The 19,083-nt window shown below is 41.7% G+C and overlaps 1 protein-coding gene and 1 long non-coding RNA gene across 2 annotated transcripts in view; both read right to left on the reverse strand.

Moving 5' to 3' along the window:
* The window catches only part of LOC116689484 (uncharacterized), a 12,412-nt gene extending 7,154 nt beyond the window's left edge, over window positions 1–5,258 (reverse strand). The window contains exons 1-2 of the long non-coding RNA XR_004332003.1: window positions 5,142–5,258; window positions 104–106 (exon numbers count right to left, since the gene is read on the reverse strand). This is a non-coding gene — a long non-coding RNA (uncharacterized LOC116689484). The remainder of the gene's footprint in view (window positions 1–103; window positions 107–5,141) is intronic.
* Window positions 5,259–8,737: 3,479 nt separating this feature from the next.
* Window positions 8,738–19,083, reverse strand: part of cemip2 (cell migration inducing hyaluronidase 2) — a 31,632-nt gene continuing 21,286 nt past the window's right edge. The window contains exons 13-24 of the mRNA XM_032516038.1: window positions 18,770–18,901; window positions 18,543–18,578; window positions 18,086–18,241; window positions 16,345–16,522; window positions 14,022–14,237; window positions 13,355–13,566; window positions 12,226–12,408; window positions 11,286–11,505; window positions 11,098–11,199; window positions 10,827–10,972; window positions 10,535–10,641; window positions 8,738–10,422 (exon numbers count right to left, since the gene is read on the reverse strand). Coding sequence (XP_032371929.1) covers window positions 10,223–10,422; window positions 10,535–10,641; window positions 10,827–10,972; window positions 11,098–11,199; window positions 11,286–11,505; window positions 12,226–12,408; window positions 13,355–13,566; window positions 14,022–14,237; window positions 16,345–16,522; window positions 18,086–18,241; window positions 18,543–18,578; window positions 18,770–18,901 — 1,888 coding nt within the window. The 3' untranslated portion in view covers window positions 8,738–10,222. The remainder of the gene's footprint in view (window positions 10,423–10,534; window positions 10,642–10,826; window positions 10,973–11,097; window positions 11,200–11,285; window positions 11,506–12,225; window positions 12,409–13,354; window positions 13,567–14,021; window positions 14,238–16,344; window positions 16,523–18,085; window positions 18,242–18,542; window positions 18,579–18,769; window positions 18,902–19,083) is intronic.

Consider the following 19,083-nt stretch of genomic DNA (forward strand, 5'->3'; position numbering starts at 1 on the left):
GGAAGCCACCTCATGACTTATCTGTTCGTACATGGATCCTTTTTTTTTTTGGATGTTGTACACATGGGACTATCTACAGCTCGCATAAATGGAGCCCCAGGACAGACTTTGGGCACTTGGCTCAGTGTTACTGAGTCTTAGAAATCTACTGTATTGGGTGAATTTGTGTTCCAGTCTCTGTTTGCTTCTGTTCGTGATTGGTCCACTGTCTTCGCTCTGTCTGTGTGTGTGTCTGTTTCTGCATGTATTATTTGTACGCTGTAGAAATCAATTTTTTAGTTGCGTACTTTTTGTGTTCCCCCCCCCTCCTGTCTTTCCTCTCTGTATGTTTTGGCCCCGGGACACATTTTTATGTTCCAGTGGTTTGCCTGTGGTTTGTTTGTGATTTTCCTTAATTTGTAGAATAAATATAAAAAAACATTTGATCTCAAAAAAAGAAATACATAAACTGTCAGGTTAGTGGAAAAACAAATATATGCAACTGCATTGCATATTGGCCTCTCAATCAAACCCCATACTTACAATGGTGTGAAAAAGTGTTTGCCCCCTTCCTTATTTCCTGTTCCTTTGCATGTTTGTCACACTTAAGTGTTTCGGAACATCAAACCAATTTAAACAATAGTCAAGGACAACACAAGTAAACACAAAATGCAATTTGTAAATGAAGGTGTTTATTATTAAAGGTGAAAAAAAATCCAAACCATCATGGCCCTGTGTGAAAAAGTGATTGCCCCCTAAACCTAATAACTGGTTGGGCCACCCTTAGCAGCAACAACTGCAACCAAGCGTTTGCGATAACGTGCAATGAGGCTTTTACAGCGTCCTGGAGGAATTTTGGCCCACTCATCTTTGCAGAATTGTCCTAATTCAGTTACATTAGAGGGTTTTCGAGCATGAACGGCCTTTTTAAGGTCATACCACAACATCTCAATAGGATTCAGGTCAGGACTTTGGCTAGGCCACTCCAAAGTCTTCATTTTCTTTTTCTTCAGCCATTCGGTGGTGGACTTGCTGGTGTGTTTAGGATCATTGTCCTGCTGCAGAACCCAAGTTTGTTTCAGCTTGAGTACACGAACAGATGGTCGGACATTCTCCTTCAGTATCTCTTGGTAGACAGCAGAATTCATAGTTCCTTTTATCACGGCAAGGCTTCCAAGTCCTAAAGCAGCAAAACAGCCCCAGACTATCACACTACCACCACCATATTTTACTGTTGGTATAATGTTCTTTTTATGAAATGCAGTGTTCCTTCTACGTCAGATATACTTGGACACACACCTTCCAAAGAGTTCCACTTTTGTCTCATCGGTCCACAGAATGTTGTCCCAAAAGTCTTGGGGAACATCAAGATGTGTTGTGGAGAAATTGAGACAAGCTTTGATGTTCTTTTTGCTCAGCAGTGGTTTTCTCCTTGGAACTCTGCCATGCAGGCCATTTTTGCCCAGTCTTTTCCTGATGGTGGAGGCATGAACGCTGACCTTAAGTGAGGCAAGTGAGGCCTGGGTTCTTTGGGTTGTTGTAGGGTCTTTTGTGACCTCTTGGATGAGTCGTCGCTGCGCTCTTGGGGTAATTTTGGGCGCCGCCACTCCTGGGAAGGTTCACCACTGTTCCATGTCTTCGCCATTTGTGGATAATGGCTCTCACTGTGGTTCGCTGGATTCCCAAAGCTTTGGAAATGGCTTATAACCTTTCCAGACTGATAGATCTCAATTACTTTCTTTCTCAATTTCCTGAATTTCTTTGGGTCTCGGCATGATGTGTAGCTTTTAAGGATCTTCTGGTGGACCTTACTGTGTCAAGCAGCTCCTATTAAGTGATGCCTTGATTGTGAACAGGTGTGGCAAAATCAGGCCTGGTGTGGCTAGAGAAATTGAACCCGGTGTGGACAACCACAGTTATAGTATGTTTAACAAGGGGGGCAATCACTTTTTCACACGGGTCATGATGGTTGGATTTTTTTTCACCTTTAATAATAAACATCTTCATTTACAAATTGCATTTGTGTTTACTTGTGTTGTCCTTGACTACTGTTTAAATTGGTTTGATGTTCCGAAACACTTAAGTGTGACAAACATGCAAAGGAACAGGAAATGAGGAAGGGGGCAAACACTTTTTCACACCACTGTACACCTCCGTTGTGAGAGGTGGCAGGGGAAGCTGACCAACAGGGCTAGAGAAAGGTTACATTTAAGTCCATCCCCCAACGGGGGGGGGGAACAACTTGCTGCTCTCCATTGACTTGCATTGCGTGAAGGTGCCTCCTTGTCACTTCCATCTGCTAGCAACTAACAGAAAAATGCCTAAAAACTGAAAGAAGAAAGAAGGAAATTCTGGCTACTCCCCACAGCATTTGGGGATGGGAGGAAAACGTAATGGCATTTCTTTAAACCAATCAGAATCGTCATGGGCGGTGCTAAACTCTGGACGGAGCCTCTGCAAAATAGCTGTGCAAGAGAGAAATTAGAATGGACGGATAGTCTAGCTAGCTGTCTCAATTTACCCTGCAGAGATCTGAGGAGCAGTTAACCATAGTCCTCAAATATCTTTCGTACCAACACAAAAAAACAACACAAATGTGTCTGTGTACACGAATAAATAGATTAAACAACGGGACCATTTCTCAAACTGCCGTGAGACTGGGTTGGAGCCTGACACTAAAACAGCTTTACGCTGGCTGTTCCATTGCTTTCCTATGGGGAAGCGGTGGAGACAACTTGGAGGAAGCTTGAAATTGCTGCTTAGTGCTCAAAGTTGAAATTGTTTCAACTTTAACCTCGTTGCTGCTGACCTTTCAAGGCAAAACCAAACCTAGAAGCAATGATGACGTGGTTTACCTGTGCCCTACCTCATGGTTTTACCGCAGATAATGTGTCGGCAGCTTAAGCTAACGTTATGCCCAACGCTACATGTGCAGCAAGCTTCCAACATCCAATTGCAGTTTTAGGCCGTATCTGTAAGTTTGGCCAGCAAAAGTATTTTGTTCACAGTATGCAACTTGTGCGATCCATCCCGTTGTTGTCGCCGGCATGTGGCGTTTCATTTCCCCGTTGTTGCGTCCCCCAGAGGCTTTAAGGATTATGTCGTGCCGTAGTCATACCCCAGAGCAGGCAGTCTCATAGCAATTTGTGAAATGGTCACATTCCCATTTCGTGGTGACCACCCCGAAATAAACGGTAACAGAATAAAATTGTGTCCCTGTTGACAAATCAATAGATCAAAATAACGTGACCATTTCACGAATTGCTGTGAGACAGGGTTGGATGTTTGGTCCGTCACAGGCAGACACAAATCCTGCATAGTTTTTTCAGGGAAGCAATGATTATCTTGGCTTGGTAACCACTTGTCATGTCTCAACTTGATTTGACAGCCAAGAGGTTTCACAGCAAGAATTTGTTTAGTTGAAAATGTAGGGTGGCAGCATCAGGCGTGATTATTGCCATCATTATTATCATTTTCATAATCATTAGCATCATCAGGATTGCCAAACACTAATGGCCTCATACTTTCAATGTACATTTTAGTGGCATCATAATAGCAGATTTTGTTCAAGCCAATGCACATCAGCAGGAAAAGCCTTCAGTTATGTTCTCACACAAAGCTGTGATTCTGTTCAAAGCAACACATTTAGCCTTAAGAGCCTCCACAATGTCCCTTTACAGCTTGAAAATGACAAAATGAATGGATCTTTTAATGTTTGTTATGGAGCGATTACATTTGCAGTTCTCTGAATCATCTGCTGGGTCTTGCTGAAACACAACACACAAAGCAGTTGAGACACACTGAAAGTTAGGCTCTAAAAGTCCCATGCTGGGTTTAAGCCTTTAAAACATCCCACAGCCCCTTTTGAGTCCCCAAACAAACACGTAGTCCCATATTAACGGAGTGAATGATTAAAAAAAACCAGAATAAGCACTTTTGACAATAAATAACTGCATCATAATCCTTTTTTTATTGCATTTCTTGGGCCTGATTAGCCAGTACCATGCTGTGTGGAAAGAACATGGCATGTTCTTTAGGAACAACTCTGACTGGGGCAAGCCTATAACCGTCACACCCATACCTCTTCATCTACAGGTAGATAAGGTTAATTTACCGTCTAATGGGCTGGCGAGCTGATGAACCATTTGATGTTAAAGGGTAATTGACTATGTCTGAGTAGTGCTGTGTGTGAAGGGAGATCAGAAGACTTTAGATGTGTGTGTCAACATACTGTCAGAAAAGATTAAACTATTCCCCCTGTGACCTTGGAGCGATCCCACCAACCTCTGCAACGACTCATCAGGACCGGAAGAAGCCACTTGTGGTCAATTTGAATGCGTCCCTATTCGCAGTCATGTTGGAGAACAAACAAAAAGGTATTTTGCTTCCTCCAACTCTAACTGTAAAAATAGTGGACGTAGCAGCAGTGACGTCACGCGTTGGTTTGTGGATTGAGTTTGGCAATTTGGACGTCGCCATCTTGGTTTTTTGGAACCAGACGTGACAATTTTTTAACGGGAGGGCAGAGCTGAGAAGGATGATCAAGCCAGTGTTGTTTCTGGTTTGAAGTTGAGATATATTCAAAAGACGGAAAGTTGCAGATTTTCAACCCTTCTGAAGCAAGTCATCCCCTTGTAGATTTACCGGTAATGGTGCTGTTTATTTAGAAAATCTGCAATTTTTTCCATAAATTACCAGCTAATGCTAGCCGTAGCTATCTAGCTTGGTTGGCAAAACAAGACATTTTTAGGCAACCAAAATGTTACAATTAACTTTGATAAAGTGACAACACACAGTGAGAGGGTCAAAGTTTAAGAGGAAAACACAGACAACACCTCAAATAACGTTCACAGCATGGTTAGCATAGCTAAGGGTTGAGGTTAGGCATTTACCTTGAGTAGTTAAGGTTAGGATAGGTTAGGTTCAGGATAGCCGATTGGTCAGTGGATAGGACCTGAACAAATCAGGTTCCATTCCCTTGCGTAAACATGGACGCCTGGCCAACAGTAGTGTGTGAATAGCATTGATGGGTGGGTCTTGCCTAGAAGTGGCGTGGGTTCCACAATAACGTCTGACTGACAGGTTGGCATGTAGCCACACCTCCAAAAGAATCCCCTGCTTTAGTTTTCTTTTTTCAAATCAACTTCAATAGAAACTCTGACTTCTTTTGGCAACCAGTGGAGTTGGCCCCTGCTGGAAATTAGATAGAATGCAGGTTTAATGCACTTCCGTAATGCTTTTACTTTTCAGACCCGGAAGGTTTGTCCATTATTTTTAGTCTATGAGCTATGTACTGTATGATTGTGTTACATCTTGTCCCACCAGTCTCGCTCTTAGACTCATAAGACAGGGTCCTCTTCCTTGTGTGGTCACAGGTGGTCCGCCACACCTGTCCTGCGTGACGACACTGACCCTAACCTGTGTGTCTTTGTGTGCCACTTTTGCTGCTGTTACTGTGACATTAAGCAGACAGCAGATTAACATTACTCCTCAGGGCAGCGAGGACACTAGGAGAGGGGTTGTTATGGAAACGGACCCCTGCACGGCTGTCAGAATTGTTTAATTATTCAGGACCACCATCACCAAGCATCAGCTGGAAATCAACTGGAACTTCTGAACCGATCAAGTGGTGATATTAAAAAATTATACAATGCTGCAAGTTAGGGAATCCAGATACATTTACCTTCAAAACCATTGGGCTTCAAAGCTCCTGGGTGGATCCGGCTAATAAGTATCTGCTGCTCTGCACACACAATTAATTTCTATGCAAATATGCACATGCTCACAGCAGTAATTCACTACTATAAGGCAGACAGGATGCTATTCCTTCAAATTTTCGTGGTCTTGTCAGTTTTTCTTTGATCCAGATGTATGTTGCTTTGAATGGAAATTTTGTTAACACCAAAACCTGGCTTGTCAACATTTGGATATAACTGCTAGAAATGTATTATTTCAAAGAAAACCGCATGCTTTTAAAATGCAGTTATTACTAACCAAAGAAGACAAAGTAAGCAGGCCCAACCTGGTTAAAGCTAGCTTTTGAGATAGCCACAGCTAGCCATGGCTAATGCTAAATTTACTCACTACTTCTCCGCCCCTCTCGCAATTGAAATATATCAATAATGATGGACTAACATGTTGGTAATTTAACTTGTTTTCCCCAATACATAAATAGCCAGCCGTACTTAATAAAAAAAGAAGCCAAAATAACGTGAGGCCGGCTACACACTGGAGGCGTTGCGCGAGCCTGTCAGCTGCGTAGCGTGTCTGTTTTTATTTCAGCTCCCATGTTAACAGGTTAGCACACTGCCTGCAGCTCGAGCAGCGCCAAAAACGCGTGCATGCTAGAAATAACTAACGCCTATTTTTGTTGGAAGCGTTTCCAGGCAAAATAGAATAGGAAAAGATGTTTATGTGTCATTTTGACACAAATACATATCAATAAATGACATGTTGAAAGTCTCTAGGTTTTGACATCAATGCTGATAAATGTAATTAAAAAATATTGATTTTGTGTGACGGTCCAACATTAGGTAGGCTTACAGTACAGGCTCTTTGCAGCTACACCGAGTAGTTATTGTTATTGAAATAAACAGACAGCCCACTTACCCATTTTTCAGAGTTTGAATCTGTCGGCGCTATGTCCCGAGATTGCTCTCCCTGTACGTCACGTAGCAGCTGCAGCGGACACGCAACAGAAACGACGCTCGCGCGACCTAGCCAGTTTGTGGCCGGCCTTATACTGCTAAAACTAGCCTAGCTTAGCAGAGTAGCATTAGTTGCCACAGATTCTCAGCCTTTAACTCTAGTTAAGCTACTTTTGTATCACATAAGCCTATTTAAATGTAATAATAATCGTTATTAAGTCATAATTAATTGTAAATTAAGTTATTGTAATGGTTTTAAGGTAATTACTCAAAAAAGTTCATGAGAAGCTAAAATGAATGCTGTGTTTTCCCATCATATTGAAGGCAGTTTTTAGGACTTAGCCTGTATGGTCTATGTTATCTTGTTAGTCCATGTGGTTTTTAGCTGTAAAGTAATAAATCAGTCTAAAAGAAATCAAATAAAGGCATTGCACCTAATCTATGTGTTAGCAAGTTTACACAGTAAAGCAGAAAATTCTTATTATTCTTAACTGCAGCCTTTGTAGGACAGATTTACAATTTTCCCTCTCATTTAACCTTTAGCAGAGGGGTTAGAAAGGGCAGGAAAAAAATCCAACACACAAAATCCAGCAACTATGTGTCACAGTGTAGAGTGCGTGTTGCTAACAATAAAGCCTTTGGTACATCACTAAAGGCAACCGCACACACGGGTGTCTACTGGATCATATTTTTAGCCTTGGCATTTCTCTAATTGTATTTACACAGCTCAGCAGCCGGAGTATTACATAATTAAAACTCAGCTGTAAAGAAAACTCAGCCCATCCATGCGACATAAACACATAAAGGGATTTATTTTTCAAAGACACAAACCACACAAGGAGTTTTTGAAATATGCTGTTGCAATGGCCAATCAGTATTTCAGAATCGATCTCACTGATTGTCCCTGTATCAGTGAGAAATAATGACATCAATGGCAACGTGTCCCCCCCCTTACCGAGGAAAGAGCGGCTGTCCTCATGTGCATCATTTTGCCTGCAAACTGTGTCACACCAATCAGTTCTCCCTCATTTTTTAGAATGGTGTGAAGTGTGTGGGAGCACTCAGTCTCCATGGTCAAGGACCATTTTTATGGACAAGTAAATTCACTATCTGAGCCATATGGTGGGCTGCGGTCTGTTAGGACTGCACCATATTTCTTTAGACAGTGACAGCTTTTCATGTCTTTTTTCCTGCCAAGGCTCTTCACACACTAGCAGACACAGCACTGATCCATCTCACTGAGATGTCTACAGCAGTAATGTGTCTAAGTGTCTGGTTTGATGAGGTTGGTCCCTGAATCTACAAACTATAACCCACCCATTTACCTTGCATATTAACTGACTGCTGACGAGTTGCCTCTCTGGGATAATAAATTCATACAATTTTTACTTGTTCCTCATCCATAATTTAGTAAAAGCAACTGCTGCACTTCATTGTGCCATACATTTTTACTGTACTGTCTAATGTTTGATAGAAGTTTACGGTTATCTCCAGAATCCCGATTAAACCCCCTCTGTGTTGGCAGCTGGTGTGGTAAAATAAACCGTAATGGTTATTTTCAGGTTCCAGTTTGATGGTTAAATTGTTAGGTGTACTAAAAGCTACCTTAACACAAAAGACAATTTTATTATTCAAAACCTTAACCCTAATAGTCCATAAGTTACATACTACACTTATTTATAAGTCTACACTTTGATATAATTTACTGTTCTGACTACATTTCAGCATCTTAGATATGAAAATGTGGATTTGTGCTCAACTGAATTTTAGAATTCCTTAAGGATGCTAGGCTGCCTCCAAGAGGTAAAGTTGTGTAACTGATGCAAAAAAAAAATCACATAGAATATAAAGGAGACTAATAACTCACACATAAACACAGAAGAGGCCATTGTGTTCCCAATAGGGCTAAAATCAAAAGATCAAAAAAATTTTTTTATTACAAAGCATACATGTTTATTTAAATGGCAATTTCATAACAAATACTGAGTTTTCACAATAAAAGAATCGGCATTTAATCTTTTCAGACGACAAAAAACAAAAACACAGTAAATACATACACTATTGACAACCTATTTGACATTTCCATTACATATACAATTTGAGTTATAACATTAAACACCATATTTACAAAGCTCACTACTATCAGTTGCAGTAGCATCAGTTGAACAAAAGGCAAAGGGGCTGAAACGTTTTGTTTTACCTCTCGTTCTTTTTAACAGGAAAGTGGTTAAAAGGCAACAAGGTAACACATCCACACGCGCACACGCACTTATCATTGCTCAGTGGGGGAGCCCTGCTCACATCCAAACACCACTTCAAACTCTCAGCACAAAGCCTTTTACCTTACAGCTGGTATATGATCTGTATGCATTGTGCGGCTCACTAGTGTTCAGCCAGGATACCAACTCTAAAAATAAGCCACCCTGGGTTCTATCTAAACACGGTTTTGGCAATAATGCACATGGAAAAGATCATGAATGAGGCAGATGAGAGGTAAAACATTCAATTCTGTTTTAGGAAACAAAAAGAAAAGAAAAGTAATACATAGGTACAGTTGTGCTGCAAATGTGGCCAGCACTTGATATGCCATCCCTGTGAAGATAAATACGAATAGGAGATAAAAAAATAAAAAAAAGATCCAGTAAGTCCATGTAGGAATCTGTAAAAAAGGTGCTTAAAGTTACAGCTGCACGATGATCAGAGGAGGTTTTCCAGTTACAGATTCAGTTGTAACACACATCAACTAAAAAGCTAAACGATGTGTGACGACTGGTAGAAAGAGTTATGGCCTGCAAAGTAATAATTTATCTATTTAACGGAATTCTTTTTGTATGAAGAAAGGCAAGATTAATGTCACTGAAAACTACCTATTACTATTTGTCTATACAACCATTTAAATCTGAATATGGCTTGTTATGACTTTGTTTTAAAATATATACGTAGGTGTTTTGCTTCTTGATGGCACACAGGCTCTGTTTACTAGATTGTTTTGGCTTAATTGTGCCGTTTAATTCTCAGATGCATTGGCATTTATTTTCGTTATTTCCCTCTGACCTGAGCTCATCTAATCCATCTTGTTTCATCCTCTGTTCTAATCGAACATGGTCTCATTTCAGGGACAATGCAATTTATTTTCATAATTATTTTTTGGCTTGTGTGTATCTAATGCATTGAGACTCAATTCATTTGATTTTAATTAACTCCATAATGAACAATAAGATGCGTAGGTAGACATTAAAAGTTGCTTTGGCTTGGTTTGTCTTCTGTTCCAAGATAAACAAAAAGATAAACTGAGTTATTGTAAAGCTCCATTTGATCACTTTGGTTGATAAGGCAAGTTGTGTCTTTAAAGGAAAGTGCATTGCCTTAATGGCCCCGAGGCATACTTTGACTTCTACACGCGCACAGACATGCACAAAAATACTCACCCCCCCTTCATAATAAAATACCTTCTCTCTACTTAAAATTGGTAAACATCTTTACCATTGTTAATAAATTAAAAGGTTCAGCAGTTCACATTCATCAGCTGGTTGCGTGTGTTTGTGCATCTGTGTGCAAGAGTGTTCTGGGTAGTTAAGTTGTTAAGTTCACATTGGTCATTGTAGTCCCGTGGCTATTTTGAGTAGCTCCAGGTCTTTGCGCGTGTGAGGTGCAGGTGGCGTACAGCCGTATGCCTCCAAACCCAGAGGCAAGTACCGCTCCTGCAGCCCCAGGAACTCCTCCCCCTGTCCGGCTTGTAGCAAGACCCAAGGAGGGGGTGAAGAACCACCCTGGAACCCCCAAAGTGCCAGACTCTCTGCGGTGAGAGGTAGCAATAACAGTGTATGAGAAAGAGAGACTTTGCCCCAAAATACAGAAACTAGACCGATGACGAAAAGGGAAAGAAAAATGTTAAGCACATCACTAACCTTTACTGTGCAGATCAGCAGGTTTGGCCAGACCAAAAGAGACCAGATATGATGCTACACCCACCAAGCCTTCTGGTTGACCTCGTGTTGCCATGAGCACTATAGAACTGTTGAAGAAACAAACCACGTCTGTAAATTAAGCAAGAATGTGCACAACTCTCCTAAACCGGGCTGCTGTATATTTATAGTAAATAGGATATATTTGTCTCAGATTTCGATACCACTGTATGTCCTTGTCAGAAAAGCAAATGTAGCGCTGTGAGCAGTGTTATTGTATTTTCCCCGGCTTCACCTCTTTGGTATTCCAGTTTTTAGGTACTGCTCCATCTTGGCGTCCATCTTGGTAAATGAGGTTTTCTTTGTGACCTTCCCAGAGCAGGCGTCCACTGACACTATGAAATACCCAGGCTGAGAGAAAACCATGGTCACCTCATTCACCTGGCAAGAGACAGGGAACACACACAGAAAAACAGTTAAAAAAAACCCTGAAATAAACACATTCAAGACATATCTCAGGTAAAGGGTTTGGATTTGTTTTTGTACTTGAGGCCCAGCATGCTCACAGTAATAAACGAGCTGTTATCTCCTTGCTGCTGCTCTTTGCTGCTGAGAGACTTGACTTGTGTCTGGAGGTAGGAGGTCCATGGCTCACTGGAAAACACAAGCTGACACAAAGACACATTGGTCAGCAATGGTGGCTTGCGTTTTAAGCGGATGAACGGACGTCATCTTAAAAACGTAGCTCACATACTTGTTTAGCGCCACAGTCTTTGCAGGGTTGTGTATTAAGGGCCGGCATAGGCACCACGGCTGAGGGTGTCTTGGAGTACTTGGGGTAGGCCTTGGCCGTACAGTTACAGGTCTGTTTGGAGGACGTGGTGGCCATGACTTTTACTCTTTCGCAGCCTTCTACCGAACAGTAGCTGTGGCCGTCACGGGCGTGCCGGGCCCGAAGGTAGAGCCACAACAAGCTGGGTGTGATCGGAGGAGAACAGGAGAAATAGCCAGAGTTTAACAATCTGCAGGAGATCAGGGAGCCTCACAGACACTAAAACAGGGATGAAAGAAGTTTCACCCTGCCCAGCTATCAGTGTGAGAAGGTTAATGCAATTCAGGAGTAAAAACCAAGTCAATCTCTTAAAGCTTAACCCACTTCTTCTTTTTCAACATACTGCTAGAGATTAGGAGTGGGAATCACCAGAGGACTCACAATACAATATTATCACTATTTCAAACATTTTGCAATATTCTGCAATTTATTACTTTTTTTTTCCAACTTCAAATTATGTCCCCAAAGGACAACTTCCACACATCTATTTAATCTAAAAAGACACATTTCTGGGGCACCCTGGTAGATCACCTGGTAGAACGTGCGCCCTATGTAGCAAGGCCCGCAGCGGCCCGGAGATGTCTCACCCCTCTCTCCCCTATTCCCTGTGTGCAGCTGTCCTATCAGTTAAAAGGCCAAAATGCCTAGAAAATAACTCAAAAGAAATAACTAAACTGTTCTTTTTACTTTAATTGTATCATTTCTTTTAATAGTTTAGAACCAAAACGTTAATTTGCAACGTATATAATAATATATCTTGGCGTCCGTGTATCATTACAGTGCTGCCACGGAAAATATTGCAATACTATTTTGTATCGACATCCCCCCGCCAGAGAGAGGATTGGGTTTTGTTTGTTCTTACCCAACAGGTCGGTCAAAGAAGTACTTCCGCTCCATCGGCCTCTTCTCCAGCTCTGCGATGGATGGCACAGTGCCGTAGTCTGTGAGGTCATCAAAGGTGTTGTTTTGCCTATCATTGATGTCGGCCATAATCTGAAATGTGGTGTCTGATGGGTAACAGAGTCCCACCAGCACCCAGTCATCTCTGAGTGGAAGAAAGAGAAAGAGAGAGACCTTGTATCACAGGGCTTCCCCCGAGACCAACTATAAGAGGTAAAAACATGTGATGACACTGGTTTGTTAGTAAGGTTCTCCAGTTCAGAATAGTTTGAGCAATGCAGTACACCAAACTGCTGAAACGTCCAATTTAATGCAGCGATGGTCTTGCTGTTCCCTGAGAGAAAAATACATTTTCATTTCATTTTCAGAACAGCAAGATATTACAGAAATCCTGTGACTCCACACACCTCCTCTAGTGCTGCTGCAGGTAACTAGATGCAAATAGATTCTTCAGAAAAGAACAGATTTACACCCCTAAAAAGTAAAACAGACTTCCACTGTGAATTTAAAGAATCGTAAGTGTTTTATCTTAAAGCTCTTCTCCCTCACTCTCCCTATCCTATCGGCCTTTCACAAATTCAATATTATCACAGAGTACTGGATTCTCAAAGCGCCTGTGGAGTATCACACACACACACACACACACACACACACACACACACACACACACACACAGACCCACACACACACACACACACACACACACACACACACACACACACACACACACACACACACACACACACACACACACACACACACACACACACACACACACACACACACACACACACACACACACACACACACACACACACACACACACACACACCACACACACACAACACACACACACACACACACACACACACACACACACACACACACACACACACACACACACACACACACACACACACACATTTACTCTCTGACCCTTTTAACACACCATTCTGTTATTATGTCTATAATTCTTTATTTGTAAATTTGTACAGCACTTAGGTCAGCTTGAGCTGTGTGTAACTGCGCTCTAGAAATAAATTTTACTTGCTTACATACACACAAACACACTGCTGACTCTTGGTACTCACTTGTCAAAGTTGATGAGAGAGAGGACAACCTCTCGGGGTGCAGGTCCACTCCAATGCAGAGTGTAGCTCTTGCTCATCATGAGGATGGGCTGGTACTGCTGAGACAGCGCCGCCTGGCTGTTAATCCCCCTGAGTACCAGAGGAGCATGAGGGTATTCATCTCTGCTGATAGATAAACTGAGGCTGGGGGCTCCCTGGGTCTGGATGTACACCTGAAGGAGAAGAGGATGTGGTGGAGTGCAGGGGTCAGGAAGAGTTTTACCTTAAGGACCAATGGACTGTGCTGAATGCCCTGACGTGCTCCATGAGACAGCAGTCAAATATCCCTCTGATTTGAAAGCAGTATAGCCATTTGGTCAGTAGGGGATGCTGTTGCCTGTGCTTTATTGCTACATGGTAATTAAGAGACAGTGTGCTCTGTCAGATGCCACAAGCAGTGAAAGAGTGTGTAGATTCTGTGTGCGTCCGTGAAGAGTGTAAGCTATATTTTCAATGTTCTTCCCTTCTTTGAGAAGTTAACATGTTTATTTGACAGTTTGTGGTATATTTACATGTTCACCAACCCTTACCCTGTAGTAATAGTCAGAGACAAAGACAGAGACACACACAAAATTCTATCAAGAAGATGTGGCAAAGTGGAGAGGTGTTGTACACCGACATGCCGTACCTGAGAGTAGCGGCCGCTGCAGATCACTCCATTCCACTGGGATACGTTGACACAGCCAGGATGTTGGATCAGGTAATTGTCCGCTCTGCCGACGTAGGTGTTTGTGTAGCCGGTTACTGACCCGTCCACATCATGAAAGAAGGAGTTTTTGTCGCCATCCAGGTCGTTCTCTTCAAACCACTGCCCGGGGCGACCAAAGAACGCCCGCAGACCCACCTGAGGATGTTATTAGCAATAGTGTTGGGAATGCCACCAAATACAGTACATTTTAGCACTATGTATCAATTCAGGGTATTATTGCTGGATTGGTTAGGGAGTGCTCTGTTCGAGCTGCTATTTACTGGAACTGAACATGTTTACTGTGTTTATGGTTGCGGTTTACAGCTATAGTGCTTAGTTTCTGCCGCACCCATGAGGAATTCTAAGTAATGATGACAACAACACTGTTGGCGTGTCCACATGATACAAGCCTTTAGTGATTGTGCAAATGCCCCCACCCCCACTCCTCCTTCACGCAGTTGAAAATAGCCAAAGACGACACAGTCGATTAAAAAAACATGGACTCTACAGAAAAGGGTAATTATTTTTTTCACTCAAACTTCTGAGCAGGAAAGTCACCGGACACCACAATCTCCTGAACACAGCCGTACTGAGAACTACAGAGAGAGTTGTGTGGAGCTGATAGTCTTAATAAGCTTTGTAGCAACTCATTTGACAATGGCTCGAATGTAACGGACGTTCATTAATATCAAAAGGTTACGCACCAAAAGACAACAATGAGCATTGGTGAGCGGGAGATGTTTAAAAATGTTTTACTCTTCATTTCTTTAAATTGCATATAAGTAAAAGCTGTGCATCGTATTGTACCACCACAAGAGGGCAACAGTGATTTACAATGATTCTCCACAGACCTGTCTCAGAAGGGGCTCCCCTTTTCTTCTCCTTATTTCTGTCTGACCGATGCTTCAAATAACTGCCAACACCATGTTTCTGATCTGAGTTGTGATCTAATCAATACGAGGGGATAGTTCTAGAGATGAAGCACAAATAAGAGCAAACGGGAAACAGTCCCTTAGGAAGAACACATAAAGTGAGGTAGAAAAGGTAAAAACTAAGATGAATAAAAAATGCTGTCAATCCAAGGAGTGTTCACAACAATACCAGAAAAAAACACATCACAAAGTTTGAGGCATAGATAAAGAGGAAGGAAGAGGGAATGAAAAAAAGAGGTGGCCAAAATGCAATGCTTGAAAACAAGAGCCATTGGAAACCAAACCCATAGTCCGACAGATTGGCAGGACTGCAAAACAAAACACGCATGACGACATATTGCTACGGAAATGTGTTGTTTACAAAAAAAATATTCCGGAATAAAATATATTAAATACAATTATTTTGTGTCATTTTTTTATGTAATCATTCTAGTAATGCCTGCAGCGTCTTGTCATTTCCCAGTAGGATTTCAAGCTCTGGTCATATAAAATGGTTAGCTTCTCATCCAACTTGCCGCAAAGGACATCAAAAGTTAAAATATTTGGTAACACTTTACTTTAAGGTATCCACATAAGAGTGACACGACACATCATGAACACATAACAGTGTCATGACAGTCATGACACATGAACCCTAACCATAATTGACCGAATTAAACTTACTAAAAGAAGCGTTATGACATAAACGTTTCTGACTTGTTTATGGCACGTTCATGACAGTGTCATGTCACTCTTATCTAGATACCCTAGTAAAGTAGATCGAATGTAATCGACTATTTTCAATTTGAACGGCAATCCTGCCTACAGTACCGTTACCATTGCCTGTATGCTCTGCCGGCCTCATTTCATTTGACCATCCTGTTCTTGTCCACTACAATGATATCCGGTTTGTCATCTGGCAGAATCCATGTGAATGTAGCAGTACTTACCCTAAAATGTAACACAACCCCAAGTCATGGCTAAATAAGACAAGCTGGGAGGGAAACGTACACCTGCAGCGTCAGTCATTTGGCTGTTTTGCACTAAAGTGTTTCCCCTATATTAATTCAGGAGCAGAGCACCACTGGCCCACGCTACCTTCCCCCAGGGCCCACCGCCTGCCCCATAGACAGTCAACCTAGTCAAAACACTGAGCTATTATAAGCATATTAAAAGCAGATCACAATTGAAACATGAAACAACATACCATAATTCTGTAAATAGAATGTAACTAAGTGTAGGGTTGAACTGCTTCCTATGGACATCACTGTGTTGTCCCTCAGCCTCAGCGGTAATGTATCCCTCAGTAACTGTATAGCGTGCCTGGTTGTCAAAAATAGATTTTAGCTCACGGTGGATTGGAAGTTGAGCTGTGACAGGTTGTTTCGTGGGGTGAGCTGCCATGTGTTCTTCAGGTTGAATCCCACTGCGCTGGTATAACGCTCCGGTGTGGGGACAAATCCACGAAATGTGCTCTGCGTAAGCCGCACCGGACCATCATAGATCTGGAAACCTCGGATGGGGAACGTCCTACAGAGAGGGAGGGGGGAATAATCCATGATAAGACAAGTCGATACAGACAATAAAGCAGCAATAAATAAAATGGGAGAAAATACAGACTGAGTAAAGAGACCATCATTCGAATGGATGATCACAGGGTTGAGTCATGGACTGGCTAAAACCTAAAACTAAGAAGTCTTAGAGGAACATGGTATTAAAAACATGGACACATTTCAGCCAGGCTATGAGCTCACCAGGGACATCAACTGCCTAAGACGTGACATGTGCCATAATTCTTGGTCATATGAGCCTTTGCATAATTGTGTGGTTCTCCCAAAAATGACTTCAACTCTGTTAACATTAGTAATGTGGTAAATTATTGTAACATCAATCATAAAAGAAAAACATAAGACAAACTAACCGTACAATCTTAGTAAAGAGACTTATAGTCAAAAATTCAATTTTCTTTTCCCAGTGCAAATAGTGTGTCACACAACTAACAATAATAATATATAGATATAGAAAAAGTTGAGCTGGTTAAGTTAAAAAGACTGATAATCTTGGAGAATAATTACATAATTATAGAGAAGAATTAACAAATATTTTCCAGCATCACTCAGTGTGTTTTGAGTCTTTCCTTTCCCTCAGACAAGGATCTAAGTCACAGCTTTAATGAAACCATACTGAACTTTAATTAAAGGATCACAAACTATCCATCAATTTTAGTGGAACTGTCTATTCTCTCTTGGCAAGAAAAAAAAAAGTGTGTCAGCAGCTCTGGCAGTAACCACGATGACTGCACCAGATGTCCCATTGCGGTCAGCAAGCCTGTAAAATGGCTGTAAAGTTGTAAACAGTGGTGACAGTGGACACAAACTGACATAAACCCTAGCATTTAAAAGTAAAAAGGCAGCTATGTATCAGTCTCTAGTTTATGGTACTCTCCTTTCGTGTAATAATCTCTGAAATGAGAGAGAGAGAAAGACAGAGAGAACTGTAAGGGGTCCCTGAGGGGACTCTTTAGAGATTGTCCACTTAGACATTGCATTAAAACACAGAGAGGCTCTATAAATGTCCTCATAATAGAAGTCCTGATTAAGGCATTGTCACATTTGTCCGGTACAAACAATAGTAACAAAAGGAAGTAAACCGTCACATCCAGCTGAAATTAATAGGAACAAAAAAAAGCCAGCAACTATCTCCTTGCTCTTAAGAAATCAAATGCTACATGAGTAATCCATTTCTACGAAACCACGTAAGTGTTTCCACCACAGTTTTACATAAACGGCTTAAAATATCACTAGAGGGAAGTCAGTCAAAACAGAACTTCCTTTCACGAGTCCACCTACGGCTTAAAGCAGCTGCAGCAGCCTCAGCTGTCCATCTGTCCAACTACCTGATTGCCTCGCGGGCTCGCTCTTCCTTGTTTGTTTTTCCCAGCATATTTTTCTTCTCCAACTCCTCCCAGCACCATCCCCTGCAAATCCTGAGAGAACTCACTTTGATTTGGATTGTCCCTCAATTTCCTTACAATTATCTTTCATTCCCTCTCCTTTCAACAGCTTGTTTCTCCCTCTGTTTTCTCCTCCTCACCTGTTTCTAGGCAGAGTCCTCATCTTTGCATCAGTCCCTCCTAAACCCCAGTATTTATTCTGTCCTCCATTAGTCCCTCGGTTTCGGCTTTCACCCACAAACAGAGACTGGGTCACCTCCTGGCTGGAGCCTTCATCTTTCGGGTAGCTGCCATCACTTGAGAGCAAGAAGGAGATAAGGGCAAATATAGATTTATGTCACATATGCAAACATTTGACAACTTAACAAAGATATATAGTACATGACAATAGATTTGTTAAAAGTTTGTTCATTTTATTTAGGTTTGAAAGGGAAAAAAACAATCAGGAAAGTGATGCTTGTGACATGAGACATATTAAGTGTCAGTATGTAGCAATCATGTTTTTTTTGGCAAGTTCATCTGGCAGGGAGATATGAAAAGCAAGTATAGCTGAATAAAATCATGACACTTCTTGGATCAGAGTTTAGAAGTACGCACCTGGCAAAGGACAATCCCACTCCGTTGTCTGCAAATCTGTTCAGATTAAGGAAATATTTTAGTGTACTGTCTGTTATTGAAATACCACAAGCTTGTCCGCCGAAAAAGCACCAAGATTTACAGTTTAGGTTTTTGTGATGACACAATCTTTTCATCAGAAGCATCCCAGTCCACAGTTCTCTTGAAGACATTACATGATTCCCATTGCAGCCTATGAGTCGTCTCACCCAGAGTCCTGGATGGTGATGTCACCTCCCCGTATCCACGCTCCCAAGTCGTTGTTCTTGAAGGAGATCAGAGAGCCAATGACTGCCGCCACCCGTGGACGGCTAGGGTCAGCATTCTGGTGGGGTCGGAATCTGATAAACACACAAACACATTTCTGTTAATAACCTTGTGAATTTCCAATGACTACATTCATTACCTCTGTAGTTTTCACCCTTAACCTTAGCACAATATCAAACTTAATATTTTCCCCAACGTTTTACATGTGGTTCTCATTAAAGAGAGAACACACACACACACACACACACGCACACGC

The sequence above is a fragment of the Etheostoma spectabile genome, chromosome 5 (genome assembly GCF_008692095.1).
Source record: "Etheostoma spectabile isolate EspeVRDwgs_2016 chromosome 5, UIUC_Espe_1.0, whole genome shotgun sequence".
Lineage (NCBI taxonomy): Eukaryota > Metazoa > Chordata > Actinopteri > Perciformes > Percidae > Etheostoma > Etheostoma spectabile.